The following is a 15,951-nucleotide window of genomic DNA, read 5'->3' on the forward strand; positions in this document are numbered from 1 at the left end:
ATGGCTCACCCAGAGCTCCAAATGGCCCAAAGAAAAAGGATTAAAAGGAGCTGAGAGATTCCTTTTATACAGCCGCATAGTTTACATCCCATATACATATATGCCTATACACACACATACATCTCCCCAGCAGGCCTGCACCACTGGGACCTTAGAGCAGTCAGGAGTTGGCCTCACTGCGAAGTGCTGTCCTTCTCCACGGGGCACCCTTGTTCCTGCTCCATCCCAGGGGGCCCCTTGGCCCGGCTCTCCCTCTGCACAGCGTGGAGGTGGACAGTGGGCGTGCTGGGGTCCTTACCCACCCCCTGGCTGGGGTCACCAGCCCCATGCTCGGGATGATGCCGCTGGATGTGTTTGATGACCTGGAACTTCTGCTTGGCCTTGTAGGGGCAGTAGCGGCAGAAGAAGGGGTGCTCATTGGTGTGGGTCAGGTAATGGTGGCGCAGGCCAGCTGCCCAGCGGAAAGCCCGCCCGCAGGCATTGCAGACATAGGGCTTCTCCTCGCTATGCTTCTTCAGGTGCGTCTTGAGGAGGAAGCGGGTCTTGAAGGCCTTGCCACACTGCTCGCAGATGAAGGAGCGGGCCTCCCGGTGCCGTGTCTCCTTATGTACCCGCAGGGCATCTGCGCGGTTGGTGCGGTACTCACACTCGTCACAGCGGTACGGCTTCACACCTGTGGTGACAGGGAAGAGGATCCCACGCGTCTTGCCATCCTTGTAACAGAGCATCAGTCCCCATCCCCAGGGACTCCCCCCTACACCCCATCGTGTCAGTAGGCACCCCAAGACCCCCATTTCCAAGGTGCCAAACAGTATCTGGGGTCCATACCACCCCATGCTCCCTCTCACCCTGGAGGCTCTGTCCCCAACCAACCAGCCCACAGGAACGTGCTATGCCCCAACTGCTGGGGGTCCTCCCCTACCTCTAGCTGGGCCACTAGTAGCAAAGGAAGCACAGAATTGGGATACCCGCAGCCCCAACACCCTCCCCTGTGCCCCATGGCCTGCCCCAGTGGGCTGCACTCACCCGTGTGCTTTGTCATGTGGTACTTGAGCTGGTTCACCCACTTGCACTTGTATCCGCAGTCGGGGCAGAGGTATTTCCGCTCCTCCTTGTGGATCCGCATGTGGTACTGAGCACAGGGCAAGAGGGCAGGGTCAGGACAGGGCTATGTCCCCTGCCCTGGGAACGTGCAGGACTCTGGGGTGCCAGCGAGGGGCTCAAAGACAGCTCTGACATCTCAAACTGCATGGGGCAAGGAAGACTGCTTGCCTGGCAAACTATGGGCAGAGGTCAGGATGAGACCCCCATACTGCTGAGCTTGCTCTGTTCCACCCTGCGAGGCTTTTCTCACCAGTTTGGTATTTAGGGCAAAGTTGGGGTTAAAACCCAATCCAACAGAGCTAGCCCTGAGCTGAGCATGTTATGCAGCCTTGCCCAGGCAGCCCCAAAGGGCTCCAGCTCAGCTTGGCCATTAAAAAAAGTCAATATTTCTTTTAGCAAAACCAGACCATTTTCCCCTCCCTTACCCCACGCCTGGCCCTCCTGTTCTAGGAAGGGCCCTTTACCATGCATGAGGATGCTAATCACCTACAGAAACGAAGGCAGGGTCTGGTGCTGCTTGCAGGGAAGCTGTGTCTTCCCTGCGCTGTCTAACTGGTGTCACAGAGCAATGCTGCAACCCAGCAGGCAGCCAAACTTGGCACCCAGAGGACACCACAGATACCAGCAGGAAGAGGAGTGAACTCGGACAGCTGCCCACCTTCTTGCTTTGCTGCAAATCCTCCTTCCCCTTAATCTGCAACAGCAGGGAGCAGGGAAGAAACATATTGTACCCACAGGAGTTTTATCCCCTCACCTCCTATTCCTGTAAGAGCCACAGAAAAGCACAAAACCTCCCCTTGGGAATTTCTTCTTTTTCCCCAAATCCCCATATCTGGATCACCCCTCATCCCATGTAGATGCAGTAGGATATATCCCCAAGCAGGGCTCTCACCTTGAGACGCGATGGGTCAGCACAGGCATATTTACAGAGGTGGCACTTGTAGGGCTTCTCGCCAGTGTGGATGCGGATGTGCCATGTGATCTTCTGCCTGTTCTTGGTGGTGTACTCACAGTCCGAGCACTTGTACACGCGGGTGCCCCCATGGCCCTTCATATGCTGGTCAAAGACGAGCTGGTGGCAGCAGGCGAAGTCGCAGAAGGGGCACCGTAGGGGTTTGTCCTGAGGGGCAGCTGGCTCGTGGCTCTCCACATAATGCCGCACCAGCTGCTGCCGTTCCTTGGCTGCAAAGCTGCACAGCTCACAGCGGTGGCTGAAATGCTGCGTCTTGTGTTCCTCCAGAGCCTCTCGGGTCGCAAAGGTCTCCTTGCAGGTGCTGCACTCCAGGTGCGGGTGCTGCTTCTGCACGTGGCACTTGAGCGTGGCCTCGCTGTGGCACACAAAGCCACAGCGTGGGCAGCCATAGGACACCTTCTCCTCGTGCCGCCGCAGGATGTGCTGCTTGAGGGCTGTCTCAGAGCTGAAGCGAGCATCGCAGCGGGAACAACCAAAGTTGAGCTCACCGCGGTGGCAGCTGTTGACGTGGCGGGTGATATCATTCTGCAGGTAGCTGCTGTAGTCGCAGAGTGGGCAAAAGTGGGTGGGTGTCTTCTCGTGCACCCGCAGGCGGTGGATGCGCAGCTTGGAGTTGGTGCCGAAGGTCTGGCTGCAGATGCCGCAGGCGATGCGCCCCACACCAGTGTGCAGGGACTGGTGGGCTTCCAGGCGGTAGCGCCGCGTGGTGCTGAACTCACAGTAGCAGCACTTGTGCGGCTTCACCCCCTCGTGCTTGATGCGGACATGCTGCCGCAGGCAGCGGGCCTGCTTGCAGGTGAACTCGCACTGGCGGCACTGCAGCTGCGGCCGCTTGCTGTAGTGCTTGCGGTGCAGCTTGCGGTGCAGCCGTAGGGCTTTGGCCACCTTGGAGGTGAAGGGGCAGGAGGAGCAGCGAAATTCGCCCAGTGCCACGCAGCCCCTCTTCTTGTGTGTCTTCATGGCCCGTTCCTGGTGGCAGGTGAACGGGCAGGTGGGGCAGGAGAAACGCCTTCTCTTGGACAGGGTGGATTTTGGGGGGGCTGCATCCAGGGGGGGCTCACCAGGATGGCCTGTTTCAATGCTGGACAGGCACCCTTCAGGGAGCTCGGTGCTTTGGGGTCTGTTCTCAGGATGTACAATGTGCTTCTCAGCACAGTGACTCTTGAGGGCTCGCCGGGAGCGGAAAGCCTCAGGGCACAGGGAGCACCAGAACTGCTCCAGGCTCCGGCACCCATCCTCCACATGGGAGGTGATGGTGGAGACACGGGAGCACACGAAGGAGCAGGCATTGCAGTGCAGCTTCCCTCCCTCCAGCCGGTATTTCTCCAAGGGTTTCCCAAGCTGCGGGGGACAAGCAGGTCCACCTGGCTCAGTCCCATCCCCTTGCTGGGGAGGCTCTTCTGCCACCTCTGTGCTGTCACCCAGCAGAGATTTCTCAGAGGCAGGACAGCCCGAGGCCTGTTCTTCAGCCACAGGACTGCCTGCTGCCTGTGTTTTATCAGGCAGCAGCTCAGCTTCCCAGGGGCTCTCAGCATGCCCAGACTCCTCCAAGCCTCCCCTCTCACTCTCTGCCATTTCCATACTGTTATCACCAGGCTGGTCAGCAGGTTGGCACAACCTAGGTGGCTCCTGGCCAGCTGGTTTGAGGATCTTGTTCTTCTTCAAGAGGACTGGGCACTTCTTGAGGAGATGGGTGTTGAGCCCCCTTTGCTGCTTAAAACTGGCGCCGCATTCACGGCACACGAGCGGGGCCCGGCGGCTCTGGCAGCTGGCCTTGGAGTGCAGGGACATGGATTTCTCCTTCCGTGTGATGTATGAGCACTTCTCACACTTAAAGATCTGGCTCTCTGACTGCACCACCAGCATCTGCACCCTGCCCTCCAGCACCAGCGTCTCTGCCTGCTCCTTGTCCTGCTTCCGCAGTGCCTTCAGCACCGACTCCGAGCCACCTTTGGCATCATCACCAGAGGCAGCCACGTCCTCTGGGACAGGTGGGTGGCTCTGCTTGGCCATCTTCAGCACACTGAGCCAGGCCTCTGGCAGCTCAGCTTGGCTTGTCTCTCTCATCTCAGTGTCTGCCATCAGCTTGTGGCGCTCTGAGCACGACCCCTCAAGGTGGCCTGTGGCCTTTCTTAGGGCATCTTTTTCCTGGCTGTCTCCTGCCACTACCCTGTCCTCCAGCCTCACCGCCTCATCCTGCTGTACATCTGCCTCCTCTTCCTCAAAGTCCGGGATGTCTTCGAGTGTATTGTCATTGTCCTCCAAGTCAAGGTGATCCTGGGAGTCCAGCATCTCATAGGCTGTGGGAGGCCCCTTGCAGGACAGCATTTCCATGCTCTCTGGCTGCACCGTGCAGGACTCCCCATTCAAATGCTCCACGAGGGGGTCAGATGAGACATTCAGTGCCTCCAAGTGCAACGTGCAGCTCTCCGCCATGTCCCCAGAAGCAGCGAGCTCAGTCGAGCCTGTTGGAGTGTCTCCTTGCATGCAGTCATCTCCCAGGGCATCACTAGCAGTGGGATGGCTCTGCTCCCCCTTGCCCATACCTCCCTCCACCTCACCACCACTCTGTGATGGTGCGGCACCCTGCCCAAGGAGGCGCACCACGAACGCTTGCTGGTAGCCCTCTTTCCCCTGGGACTCCAGCTGGGATGGCTTCCCCTTTGCCCACTGCTCCTTGCTGGCAAGTGGAGAGCTGGCATCTGCATGCAGGGCTGCACCAACCTCATAGCCGAAGAGCACCTCAGATGAGCTGATCTCCAGCTCCTTGCTAGCGTAGTTTTCCAGCCAGTCCTTGTCACCAGGGACATAGCCATGTATCTTGCGCTTGTGGAAGAAGAGGCTGGTGTTGCTGAAGGTGCAGTAGGAGCAGAGGGCACAGCGAAACTCCTTCTGCTTGGTGTGCTTGCAGTTCTCATGGTTCAATAGCGCCTGCTTGTACTTTGTCTGGTAGGTGCAGTACTGGCACTGGAAGATGGGCACCTGGTAGTTCTGGGAGTGCTTTGCTTGCATGTGCTTCTGCAGCTCATACTTGCGCTTGCAAGCGAAGGCACACACCTCGCAGATCAGACTTTTTCCCTGGTGCCGCAGCTTGTGGCTGCTCAGCTGGTCGGCACGGTGGCACCGGTACGAGCACTGGTTGCATTGGTACCTGTGGGGAAAGCAGAATCGGTCAGGAAGCATTTGGAACTGGGGCAGGCTGAGTCCTGTCAGACACACTGAGTTTTGCTTCCCTGTCCCAGACACGTGGGGAAGGGGTACTGTCCGGCCTGCCAGATATGACCTTTGCCATCCAGGCAGGTATTACCACAGGCAACTCCTCCCTATTGCAGCCCTGGGTGCCACTGGTGCTTTACACCCCCAGCCTGGGGACGGGAAGTAGCTTCCCTGGGTATCCCATACAGTGACTGTGTCACCCCCCACGCACACACATCACACTAGCAGCACCTCCAGCATCCCTGGAGGCAGACTGGACCCAAAGTAGCTGATAACATAGAGGTAAAAACAGGTTTTGTCAGTCCTGCGCATGTCCAAGATGGCCTTAGCCCACGAACATCAGCAGAGCCCACGAACCTGAGCTCTGAGCTGCACTGATGTGGTAATACACCTCCTTTGCAGTGCAGACGCACCAAAGATAACTGCCTCTGCAGCACCATGCTGGCATCAACCTGCAAGCTCAAGTACTGCACTTTTTACGTGCCAGACAGAGCAGGTTGTAGCCATCCCCCAGGCATGAGAGTCTGGCACACGACGCAGCCCAGAGCAGCAGACCCCCAGAGCAGGATTTGGGGAGCCCCAACTAAACTGCCAGGCTAGCAAGGCTGGGGGTCATACCGGAGATCTCCAGTGTGCTTGCGCATGTGGACGTTCAGGTAGTGTTTCCACTTGGTGATGTACCCACACTCAGTACACATGAAGTTCTTGTCGTTGGAGTGGGTCAGCATGTGCTTGGATAGGTAGCTCACATCCCGGCACGTGAAGTCACAGAGCTCACACTTGTGAGGTTTCTCTCCTGCAAGCAACACAGGAATGCCCTCAGTGCGACAGCCAGATAAGGCAGTCCAGATAAGGCCTTCCCCTGTGGGGAAACCAGCTCAGCAGGAGCTGGGGGTAACTGCAGGGATGAGGGCATGCCACGACTTCAGCCAAGTGATGCTAGTGCGGCAGAGCCAGTGATGGGACCCAGGAGCCCCAACCCAGCCCTCCCTGCCAGCTCAGAGCTGGGGCAGAACCCCACCCATCCCAGCTCGGCTCCCAGGACCCCTGCAGTGGACACCCACCGGTGTGCAGCAGCATGTGCCGAATAAGCACCCTCTTGTGTGCAGTGGCAAAGGCACACTCGGTGCACTTGTGGATCTTCTCGTTTGCATGCATCTTGCCTACATGGTCGTGAAACTCCACGGGGTTGAAAGTGGCATAGGGGCAGAAGCTGCACTGCAGCTGCTCGCTGCCCGGGTGCCCCTGCTTCTTGTGCTTGCGGAAAACATGCTTGTTGGAGCAGATGAAGTCACACTGCTGGCAGTGGAAGGCGTAGTGGGTTTTTCGGTGAGCCTCCATGGCCTCAGCTGTGCCGAAGAGCAGTGAGCAAGCATGGTACTTGCACTCCACCGCCTTGATGCCATGAGCATCCTTGAGGTGACGGACAAACTCTTTCCTGTCCTCTGCGCAGTAGTCACAGCCCCCCTGGAAGCAGCTCAGCCTTTTGGGCTCAGCTTTGTGAGTCTTCAAGTGCTCTTTGAGGGCCTGGCTGAGCCGAAACTTCTCCTCACAGACAGGGCAAGAGTAAACATCAGAGTAGAAGTTGGAGATGTCCTCATGCATGCTGGCCATGTGGCGGTTGAGGGCGTTCTTCTCCACCGAGCTGTAGTGGCAGAGTGGGCAGCGGTGGGCTTTCTCGCCCGTCTCCCGCATCATGTGGATTTTAAGTTTGCTTTTGCTGGTGAAATACTTGTGGCAGTTGGGGCACTGCAGGCTGGGGTCAGGAAAGTGCAGGTGGAGGTGCTCCACCAGGTGCGTCCGCTTCTTGAAGCACCGCTTGCATTCAGGGCACATGTGGGTTTTGTAGAGGTACTCGGAGCCCTCCGCAACATCCCCTGTGAGAGCAGAAGGGGAGGAGCAATCAGCAGGGAAGAGACAAAGAAGAAGAGCACAGGCTCAGATGTTCTCTCTCTGATCCAGCTGTGCCAGGGTGAAGGCTTATCATATACACAGTCACACAGCAGCCATTTACTTGGAGGGACTGTCCCCACCCCAAGCCAACAGCATGGTTCAGGTGGGCTCTTTCCAGCTCAACACTGGCAAAGATCATCCAGTGCAGCCTGAATTAGGCCTGCCTGTTCCACAAAGCCATTGCCTGCTTTTGCCTGAGCCTGGCAGCAGCTGAGGACAGACAACAGAAGGCGGCATGCATTTGCTTGGACAGAGGGCAAGGGAGGGGGTAACAGTGCACTGGTACATGCAGGAGATATGAGGTTACCAGATGGCACAGGACCCCCACATCCCACCGGCCTGGCCCACATCTCCCCGCCAGTCTCAAGGCCATGCTGCTTGTTCATAATACAAAGCCCGAGCAGATCCTGGTATGGCCCCACATCCTACCTTTGAAGTGCTGTGCCCGTGGCACTCTGGCTTCCTCGGGAGCTGCCCTCCTGTCCTCTTTGGCCTCACCTTCACAGGCGCTCTCACCATCCTCCTGTGGCGACTCGTTCCCACCGCTGTCTGTGTCCTCTTCTCCAGCTGATGCTTTATGCCCCTCCAAAGAGCTGTCCCCAGTGCCTGTGAGCTTTGCCGGCCTGGCTTCTGCTGTGGTGGCTTCCCAGCCAGAGTGGCAATTCCCCGCCTCTTCCTGCCCTTGTTCTGCTGCTTCAGTGGGAAAAGACAGAGATCGTCATGCTCCAGGCAAGAGGGAACCATCCCCCCTCACCCACACACGTGCAAAAAACATTCTGGCTGAGATGGGAGGCACAAACCATGCCACAGGGAGGAAGGAACGCAGGGCTCCCCGGCCCTTCGGCAGCACAGCCTTGCCCTTCACTCCTCCCAGTTGTAACTGGGACACATGGACAGAGTCAGCCTCTGCAGCACCCACAGGCCCCAACCCCCCCACTCAGCCATACCTGACAGCAGGACGCAGCGCTGCTGCTCAAGACCGTGGTGGGCCAAGCCGGGAGGGCCACCTGTCACAGGCATCTCGTTGGGGGACTCTGTGGTGTGGCCCTTCCTGTGCTGCCAGAAGAGCTTGGCATTGGCCGTGACAAAGTCACAGTGGCCACAGTGGAAGGGAAAGTGAGTGCGGTGGTGCTGCTCCATGGCTGGGCGGCTGGGGAAGAGCAGTGGGCAGGCACGGTAGGAGCAGGACACAGGGGAGGTCCCATGCAGGCGGCGCAGGTGGCTGCGCAATTGCTTGCGGTCCTCTGTGGCGAAGTGGCAGCCCTTCTCAGGGCAGGGCAGGGCTCCTGGTGGGACACGGTGGGTCTTGAAGTGCTCCTTGAGTTCACCGGGCTGCGTGAACACCTCCTGGCAGATGGGGCACAGCAGGCGCTCAGGAGCGGAGTCCTCCTGCGTGCTGGCTCCAGGTGGCTCCGAGCCCCCTGGCTCGCTCTGGCCCTCGCTGGAAGAAGCCAACAGTGCCCCAGGGAGCTCCAGGTGCCCTGAGGGGGGCAGCAGCAAGCACTGGTGCTGCGACAGCAGGGAGGCCTCTGGGAAGCTCTGGCTGCACCTCTCGCAGAAATACAGCTCCACCACTTTGACCAGCACCTCTGCAGAGACCATGGGGCCAGCATTAGAAAAGGCTTTTGCCAGGCCCAGAGCTTGGGACTGGTGGTTCAGTTCCAGCTCTAGACAAGGATAAACCCCTGTTGCCACAAATTACAGTTTGGAGAACCACAGCCCTCCCCCTGCCCAGGGTATCCCAAGACATCTCCCATAAGAGAGGGGACACCACCACCTAGGTGACCATGATGACCAGGTCTATCCCTTAGCACCTTTGAGGCACACAGAGATGTAAGGCCAGCTTGGCTCCATTCCTAACAGTGCCCACACTGGACCCAAGTGAGAAGCATGCTGGGGGCGGCAGTCAGGGTTGGAGATCTCCACCTGATCACTACTGACAGCCCTCACCAATCCCCTCACCCAGCACACAACTCCCAGAGCCACCTCTCCCCATACACACACCCAGCTAGTGCCAGGACTGCACTGAATGGTGACACCAGACTCATGATGCACATAGGGTCAGAGACACAAGGGCACGGTGGTGTTCCTAGGGTGTCAGTTGGAGGGGACAAGGGCTCTGGCGAGACATCTCCCCTTCCATTGAGCATCACGGGGCCCGTGCTGCCCTCCCTGCACTCCATACCTGTGGCGTTGGCTGTGTTGCTCAGTGTCACATTGCCAGCCACTGCCTCGATGAATATTTCCACGTTGCTTCCTTCAGCGTGAGCTCCTTCCCCAGGCATCGATGCCTCTGCTAGCAGCAAGTCCTGGCCGGCCGTCAGTGGTGGTGTCCCAGCAAGGCTGGTGCTGGCCATACCAGGGCTTCCCATGGCTCCTGCCTCTCCTGGTGTGGGCAGGAGCAGCTCTGAGCACAGGGCCTCCATCTCTCTGCTGGCACCCTCAGACACAGCCACTTCTGCACTCATTGCCACCTAGCATTGGCTTGGTGCCAGGCAGGAGGGCTTCTCACTCTGAAACAGAAGAAAGTGCTTTAAACGAGGGAGAACGCAGACACCCAGGGATCCTCCAGGATTTTGGGGGGCAGCCTGTGGTGCCAATCCCCAGGCAGGGATATGAACTGGGGTATCTGAACGCTGTCTTTCTTCTGCCGTGCCCCAAGTGGGCTGCTGGCAAAATCCACTGCTACGGGGGAGATGGGGGAGGGGGCAAGGACCCCTGTACCCTCCTGAAAGACGCCCAGGGCCCTCTGCCTGAGCCCAAAAGCCGGGGCTTGCTCACTGGGCCCAAGCTGGCCCAGACCCGGGCCTAGCCCCCCAAGACCCAGGCGCAGGTGGGCACACGCCCGAGCCCAACCCCCAGGCTCGAGCCCACCATCCGGCGAGGAAGTGCCCACCGCGAGTCCCCGCACGGCCGGGGCCGTCCCAGCCCCCTCGCACCGTACCGCCGGCCTGTCCTCGTCACCCCGGGCCTGGGACTCAAGCCGGGCCCCGGTACCTCCAGCCCTGACACATCTCGATGGTGCGCGCCGGGCAGGAGGGAGCGTCACCCTTTGTGCCGCTCGCGCGGCCGCTCTGCTCTGCCCCGCCGCCCGCCCGCGGCCCCGCTCTATGGTGCGAGCCGGCAGCCGGCCGGAAGCGGTGCCGGGCGGAAGTGAGGGTCGGGGTCATAGAGAGCGGCGCGGGGCGGGCCAGAGCGGCGCTGCGCGGAGGTGAGGGGCGGTGTGGCCGAGCCGAGGCCGGTACTGGCGGGGGGTTCCGCCATGGGGGCGAGGGGAGCGGGCGGGGGCTGGACCCGGGCCCCTGCTGCGGGGAAGGCCGATGTGGGGGTGAGCTTCCTGCAGGGGAAGGTGGGCTCTTGCCGCGGGGCTGAGGCTCGGCTGGTGGGGGGGGAAGGCCCCACTGCGGGGCAGGGACCGTGGGGCGGGGGACGCCCTGCCCTGGGAAGCAGCCTTGCTGCGGGGTCAGAGCCTGTTCTAAGGGAGGTGAGATCCTGCTTGAGGGAACAGAGCGTGTCTGTTGGGGGAGGCTCCCCCTCATCCCTGTGTCTGACAGACCCCTGAGCTGCAGAAACTTCAGGCCCTCTAAGTGTGCAGCTGGTGCCCTTTATCTGGACATGGAGATGGTGCTTCCACCACAGTCACGTGCCCATTGCCAGCAGCAAAGAACCAGCTCTCAGCTCAGCCTGGGGATGCGCTTCACCTTTTTCAAACAATAAACCTTAAATAATTGCAGTGCTCATGATTTCTAGCTGTTTAAAGAATAAAACCATGTAAAACTCTGGGCTTGTTGTCATGGCTGAAGGAACAACAGATGCGCCTGTGCTTTCTTGAGAGCCTTCAGCTCCTGGCCCCCTCCTGCCTCTCTCACCCAGAGGCTGCAGAGAGGGAGGAGGCTGCTGTGACCAGCAGCAGTCTGAACCCCCGGTAATAAGATAAGCGCGGGTGTCAGACATCCAAATGTGCCATGCAGCCTTTCACCTTGAGAACTGGCCACAATAAAGGCCAGGGAACTGCAGGCTATCCATTATATCCCCCACTGCCATGCAGTCCTTATCTTTCCACACAGGTTTGTTTCTGGAGAGATGCTGTGGAAAGGAGCGGCTTAACCTCCCACAATGCCCTTTTCTGACTTTGTCTTAGCACTGAAGGACAACCCATACTTTGGGGCTGGATTTGGCCTCGTTGGGGTGGGCACAGCCCTGGCGTTAGCCCGGAAAGGGGCCCAGTTCGGGCTGGTGGCTTTCAGGCGCCATTATATGATCACCTTGGAGGTGCCCAGCAAGGATAAGAGCTACCACTGGCTGCTGAACTGGATCTCCCACCACGCCAAGCACACACAGCACCTCAGCGTCGAGACGTCGTACCTGCAGCATGAAAGTGGGCGTGTCAGCACCAAGTTCGACTTTGTCCCCAGTCCTGGGAACCATTTCATCTGGTAAGGGAGGGCAGGAGAAAGCAGTCTGGGGGCTGACCCTTGTTGTGGCAAGGAAACTCCAACTGGGGGGAGCATGCTGAGGCAGCAGAGAGGATCCTGCTTCTTCCTTGGGTCTGGATTAGGGCAGGAGATTGACAGTAGAGAGAGGAGTCTGTATTCACCAGTGGGAAGTGATTTCTCTGCCTGAGATGAGTGTTCCCTTTGATGCATGACCCGGGCTGGGCTCAGCTGAGTGGTGCTGGACCACCGTCCCCCAACCCCATCTTCCTGCCCCAGGTATCGCAGGAAATGGATTCGCATTGAGCGCAACCGGGAAAAGCAGATGATTGACTTGCACACGGGGACGCCCTGGGAGTCCGTCACCTTCACTGCACTGGGCACCAACCGGGAGATCTTCTTCAATATCCTCCAGGAAGGTCTGTAGCGGAGCTGTGTGGGGCCCTGCTAGGGAACAGCCTGCTCCCTGGAGACGCCCAGAGCTTCACGGGAGATCCTTTTCCCTGCCAGCTGTCCCCTTTGCCTTTCTCTGCAGCCCGGGAGTTGGCGTTGCAGCAGCAGGAGGGGAGGACGATCATGTACACGGCCATGGGAGCAGAGTGGCGGCAGTTTGGCTTCCCCCGCCGCCGCCGCCCTCTCAGCTCTGTGGTGCTGGAGGAAGGTGTGTCAGAGAGGCTGGTCCAGGATGTGAAGGAGTTCATCGACAACCCCAAGTGGTACAGCGAGAGAGGCAAGGCTCTGGCGTGGTGTCCTCTGTATCGTGCCCAGCACAGCTCCTTACCTCACTGCAGCCACAGCTGTGGGGTACCACTTTGGGCACATTCCACAAATGAGTGAGCCCAGGTGCTGAGGTCAGGCCTGGGTCTGCAAAGGGACAGGCTCCCTTTGGTTCAGTCCAATTCTGGAAACCATCATAAGCCGTGGAGTTCGTTGCTCCCGCGCTGCTGCTGTTGGGTGAGGCAGGATGCCTGTGGTCCTCTCTGGAGATGGCTGCAGAGAGACTTTTTCCTGCTGCTTACCTTCCCTGGTGTATCCTCTATGCATGCTCAGCACAGCCCCATGGCTCTGGGGGAGAGAGCTCAGAGCAACCCAGCTGGTTCCTAAAAGGATACTGTCTTCCTAGGAATCCCGTACCGAAGAGGCTACCTGCTGTATGGTCCTCCCGGCTGTGGGAAAAGCAGCTTCATGTGAGTATTGCCAACTGGCTAACAGCAGTTTTCCTGTCAGCTGCCTGCTCTGGGGCACAGCAGTCTGGTGAGAGGGTGTGGGTGAGTTTGGGTTTGAAATGCAGGAGTGGGCTGTGCCTCCTGGACGGTCTCTGGTGTGTTTGCATTGCTGGCACTGTGACAGGTCAGGGTGACGATCCTTTCATGCCCTTGCTTTGCACAGCGTTGCATGGCACCAGCGACCTGAGCAGGGACTCCCACCCTCCCATATCTGATCCCTGCCTGGGGAGGATGCCTCTGCCCTTCCTCCTGCTGCTGGGCAGAAAGACACGGTTCTTCCTCTGCTCCAGGCTTTCTTGCTGTGATTCACTCCTGTGGTTTGTGTCCTTCCCAGCACAGCCCTGGCTGGGGAGCTGCAGTACAGTATCTGCCTGCTGAGCCTCAGTGACCGCAGCCTCTCTGATGACCGGCTCAATCATCTCCTGAGCGTGGCACCACAGCAGAGCATCATCCTGCTGGAGGATGTGGACGCTGCCTTTGTCAGTCGGGACCTTGCCGCTGAGAGTGAGTGGTGCCCCCATTCCTGGGCCAGCAGTGGAAGGGAGGTTTGCTGGCTGTGTTGGGGAGAGGTTTGGACTCCAGGCTGCTCTGCCACACCAGCAGAGACCAGGAGTGGGCAGCTTTCTGGGGCCTCAGGGCCCAGGCTGGACCTCACCCAGTTTTGACTAGGCTATATAAAGAGAAATTTGGGTACTTTATCCTCAGGCAAAGACGCTTCTCCTGCCCGGCTCTTTTTAGCATGAGGGAAGGGATGGCTTTCCCCCTCATTCTCTGTTTTGGGTTCCCAGGTGTCCTGGGGTTGCAGGTGGGTAGGGGAGGTGAATGTGCTGTCAGCCAGGAAGAGGCAAAGGGTCAACCTCAGGGGAAAGAGAAAGCGGGGAGCTTGGCTTAAGCCTCAGGTGATAGTAGGGTGGTAGCCCACAAGACTGTGTGGGTTAGTGGCCAATGGATATGAACTCAGACACCTCTATCTCCAGACCCAGCTGTGTACCAAGGCATGGGGCGCTTGACCTTCAGCGGCCTCCTCAATGCACTGGATGGTGTAGCCTCCACGGAGGCCAGGATTGTCTTCATGACCACCAACTACGTGGACAGGTCAGAGCCGCCCTCTGGGAGGGAACAGGGAGGGTAGCACAGGAGAACCTTGCTCCCTTTTGATGACCTGTAATGGATGGCTATTTGTATCCTCCAGTATGAGGACTTGGGGTTCAGGTTTCCCTCGGGATGCAAATCCCTTGATCTCTAATTGGGATTCCCTTTGCTGGAGCCTCAGATGCTTCCTTGCTGTTCAGACGAGGGTTGTGCCCTTCAGAAGAGGTGCCAGCTTCCTGCCCGTGGGGATATGTGGATCTGGGGGTTGTGGCCATGCTGTGAGTGAAACGCTGCCCCACGTGCAGCCCATTGAGTTGGCAGGATGCAGCCTGGGCTCATGGCACCGGGCCAGATGCTGCTCTGTGGCAGGCTTGGCTCACTCCAGACTGAGCTGGCCTAGAGGGGTTGCTCAGGGGACAGCAATGGGCAGAGCTGTTTCCCAGGGCACACTTGTCCTCCTCTGGAGCCAGCCCTTCGCCAGCTGTCTCACATCTTTTGGGTTGATTTCCCCCCCTCAACCTGCCAGGAACCAAACCTCTTCCCCACCTTTACCATCTCACAGTGCAGCACCTTGCAGATAGGACACTGGCTGTGCTCACGTGGAAGGTGGCTTCCGGCAGGACCCACCCTGCAGTGACACTTTGATCAGGTTTTCAAGGCGCCTTTGTGTCTCTTAACAGGCTGGACCCAGCGCTGGTGCGGCCTGGCCGTGTGGATCTCAAGCAGTACGTGGGCCATTGCTCCTGCTGGCAGCTTGCCTGCATGTTCCAGCGCTTCTACCCCGAGCAGCCCCTGGCTGCAGCTGAGCGGTTTGCAGAGCAGGCGCTGGCGGTCTCCAAACAGATCAGTGCTGCTCAGGTGCAGGGCCACTTCATGCTCTACAAGACAGACCCCGAAGGAGCCATTTCAAACATACGCTCCATCCTGCTGTGACCAGGGACCAACTTGCCCCTGCCACGCTGTGAGGATTGCGACAAGGACTTGACCATCCTGGGGATGCTGTTGAGCTGCCCAGTCATACAGCTCTCTGTCCACCTCTCCTCACCAAGGTCTTGTTTTTTTATTAAAACATGTGGAGAGTCAGAGCTGCCAGCCTTGCAGCAGGAAGAGGGGATCGGCTCTTGCGGCTCCCCAGGCTTGGTGCTACTACACTGGCCCTGCTTGCCAGTGTGTGCCTCCTGTTGGGATTGCCGTAAGCTGCTGAAGCTCCTGGATGTGAATCCCCTTCCTTGTGGGGCAGTCTGGGGATGCCCCAGATGGGAATTTCCCTGGGGCAGGACACTGGGGTGCTGCACTGCTAAAGATCTGCTGGTCTTTGAAGGGAGAACAGTCTTCACTGATGTTTGAATACCTTCTGTGAAGTGTACAACATGGCTCTTGGTTCTCTGGTCCCTTTGCCTGTTAGTTGCCCCACTATCTAGCTGCTGGTCCAGAGCCCAGTACTGCAAATCCAGAGTGTTTCAGAATAAAGCAGCTCCCAAGAGACAGCTCATTGTCCTTTGGGCTGCAGGGCTGGTGCCACAGCTCCTGCCCTGCTGGGCTGCGATGCCAAGTCACAGATCTGCTTGGACATCATTCCTGGGTGGTCATGACTGTCCTTCCTGCTAGAGGAGGAGATGTGGGGCCCTGGAGCTACTGCAGGCGTGGGGGGGGGGGGGGGGGGCAGATGAGAGGCTTTGTCTGGTTACAGATTATCTTCCCAAGAGCTTGATGTTAACCCCAATGTGAATTTCTGTGGCCAAGCAAGGCTGGTTCAAGGCGCAGAAATCCCTGTTGGAGGTGACTACTCTTCTCCTTCCAGCCGCGAGGCCCTGCGTGGCTGCAGGAGGGATTTGGCCTGCTGCTGGCAGCCTTACAGCCTTCCCCTGTTGCTGGGCTTTCTTCTTGCCAGGAACAAAAGTCCTGGATGGGCTGGTAGAGCCACAGGTGCCTGAAATGCAATCAAGAAGCAAGC

General features: G+C 58.7%; 2 protein-coding genes across 2 annotated transcripts; one reads left to right on the forward strand and one right to left on the reverse strand.

Moving 5' to 3' along the window:
- Window positions 1-90: 90 nt before the first annotated feature.
- ZNF142 (zinc finger protein 142) lies at window positions 91-9,714 on the reverse strand (the record flags this gene model as incomplete). The annotated part of the gene is made up of 8 exons (XM_082484444.1): window positions 91-673; window positions 1,027-1,132; window positions 1,997-5,228; window positions 5,912-6,089; window positions 6,358-7,170; window positions 7,676-7,939; window positions 8,194-8,835; window positions 9,432-9,714. 8 exons carry the CDS (start codon window positions 9,712-9,714, stop codon window positions 174-176), a joined length of 6,018 nt encoding a protein of 2,005 aa, XP_082340570.1. The 3' UTR covers window positions 91-173.
- A 696-nt stretch (window positions 9,715-10,410) lies between these two features.
- On the forward strand, window positions 10,411-15,386 carry BCS1L (BCS1 homolog, ubiquinol-cytochrome c reductase complex chaperone). Its single transcript, XM_082484135.1, has 8 exons — window positions 10,411-10,457; window positions 11,314-11,682; window positions 11,959-12,098; window positions 12,215-12,409; window positions 12,803-12,866; window positions 13,240-13,409; window positions 13,883-14,000; window positions 14,678-15,386. The coding sequence occupies exons 2-8, from the start codon at window positions 11,363-11,365 to the stop codon at window positions 14,928-14,930; spliced, it is 1,260 nt and encodes a 419-aa protein (XP_082340261.1). The 5' UTR covers window positions 10,411-10,457; window positions 11,314-11,362; the 3' UTR covers window positions 14,931-15,386.
- Window positions 15,387-15,951: the final 565 nt, after the last annotated feature.

Source organism: Vanellus vanellus, assembly GCF_965231255.1.
Source record: "Vanellus vanellus genome assembly, chromosome: 5".
NCBI classification, from domain to species: Eukaryota; Metazoa; Chordata; class Aves; order Charadriiformes; family Charadriidae; genus Vanellus; species Vanellus vanellus.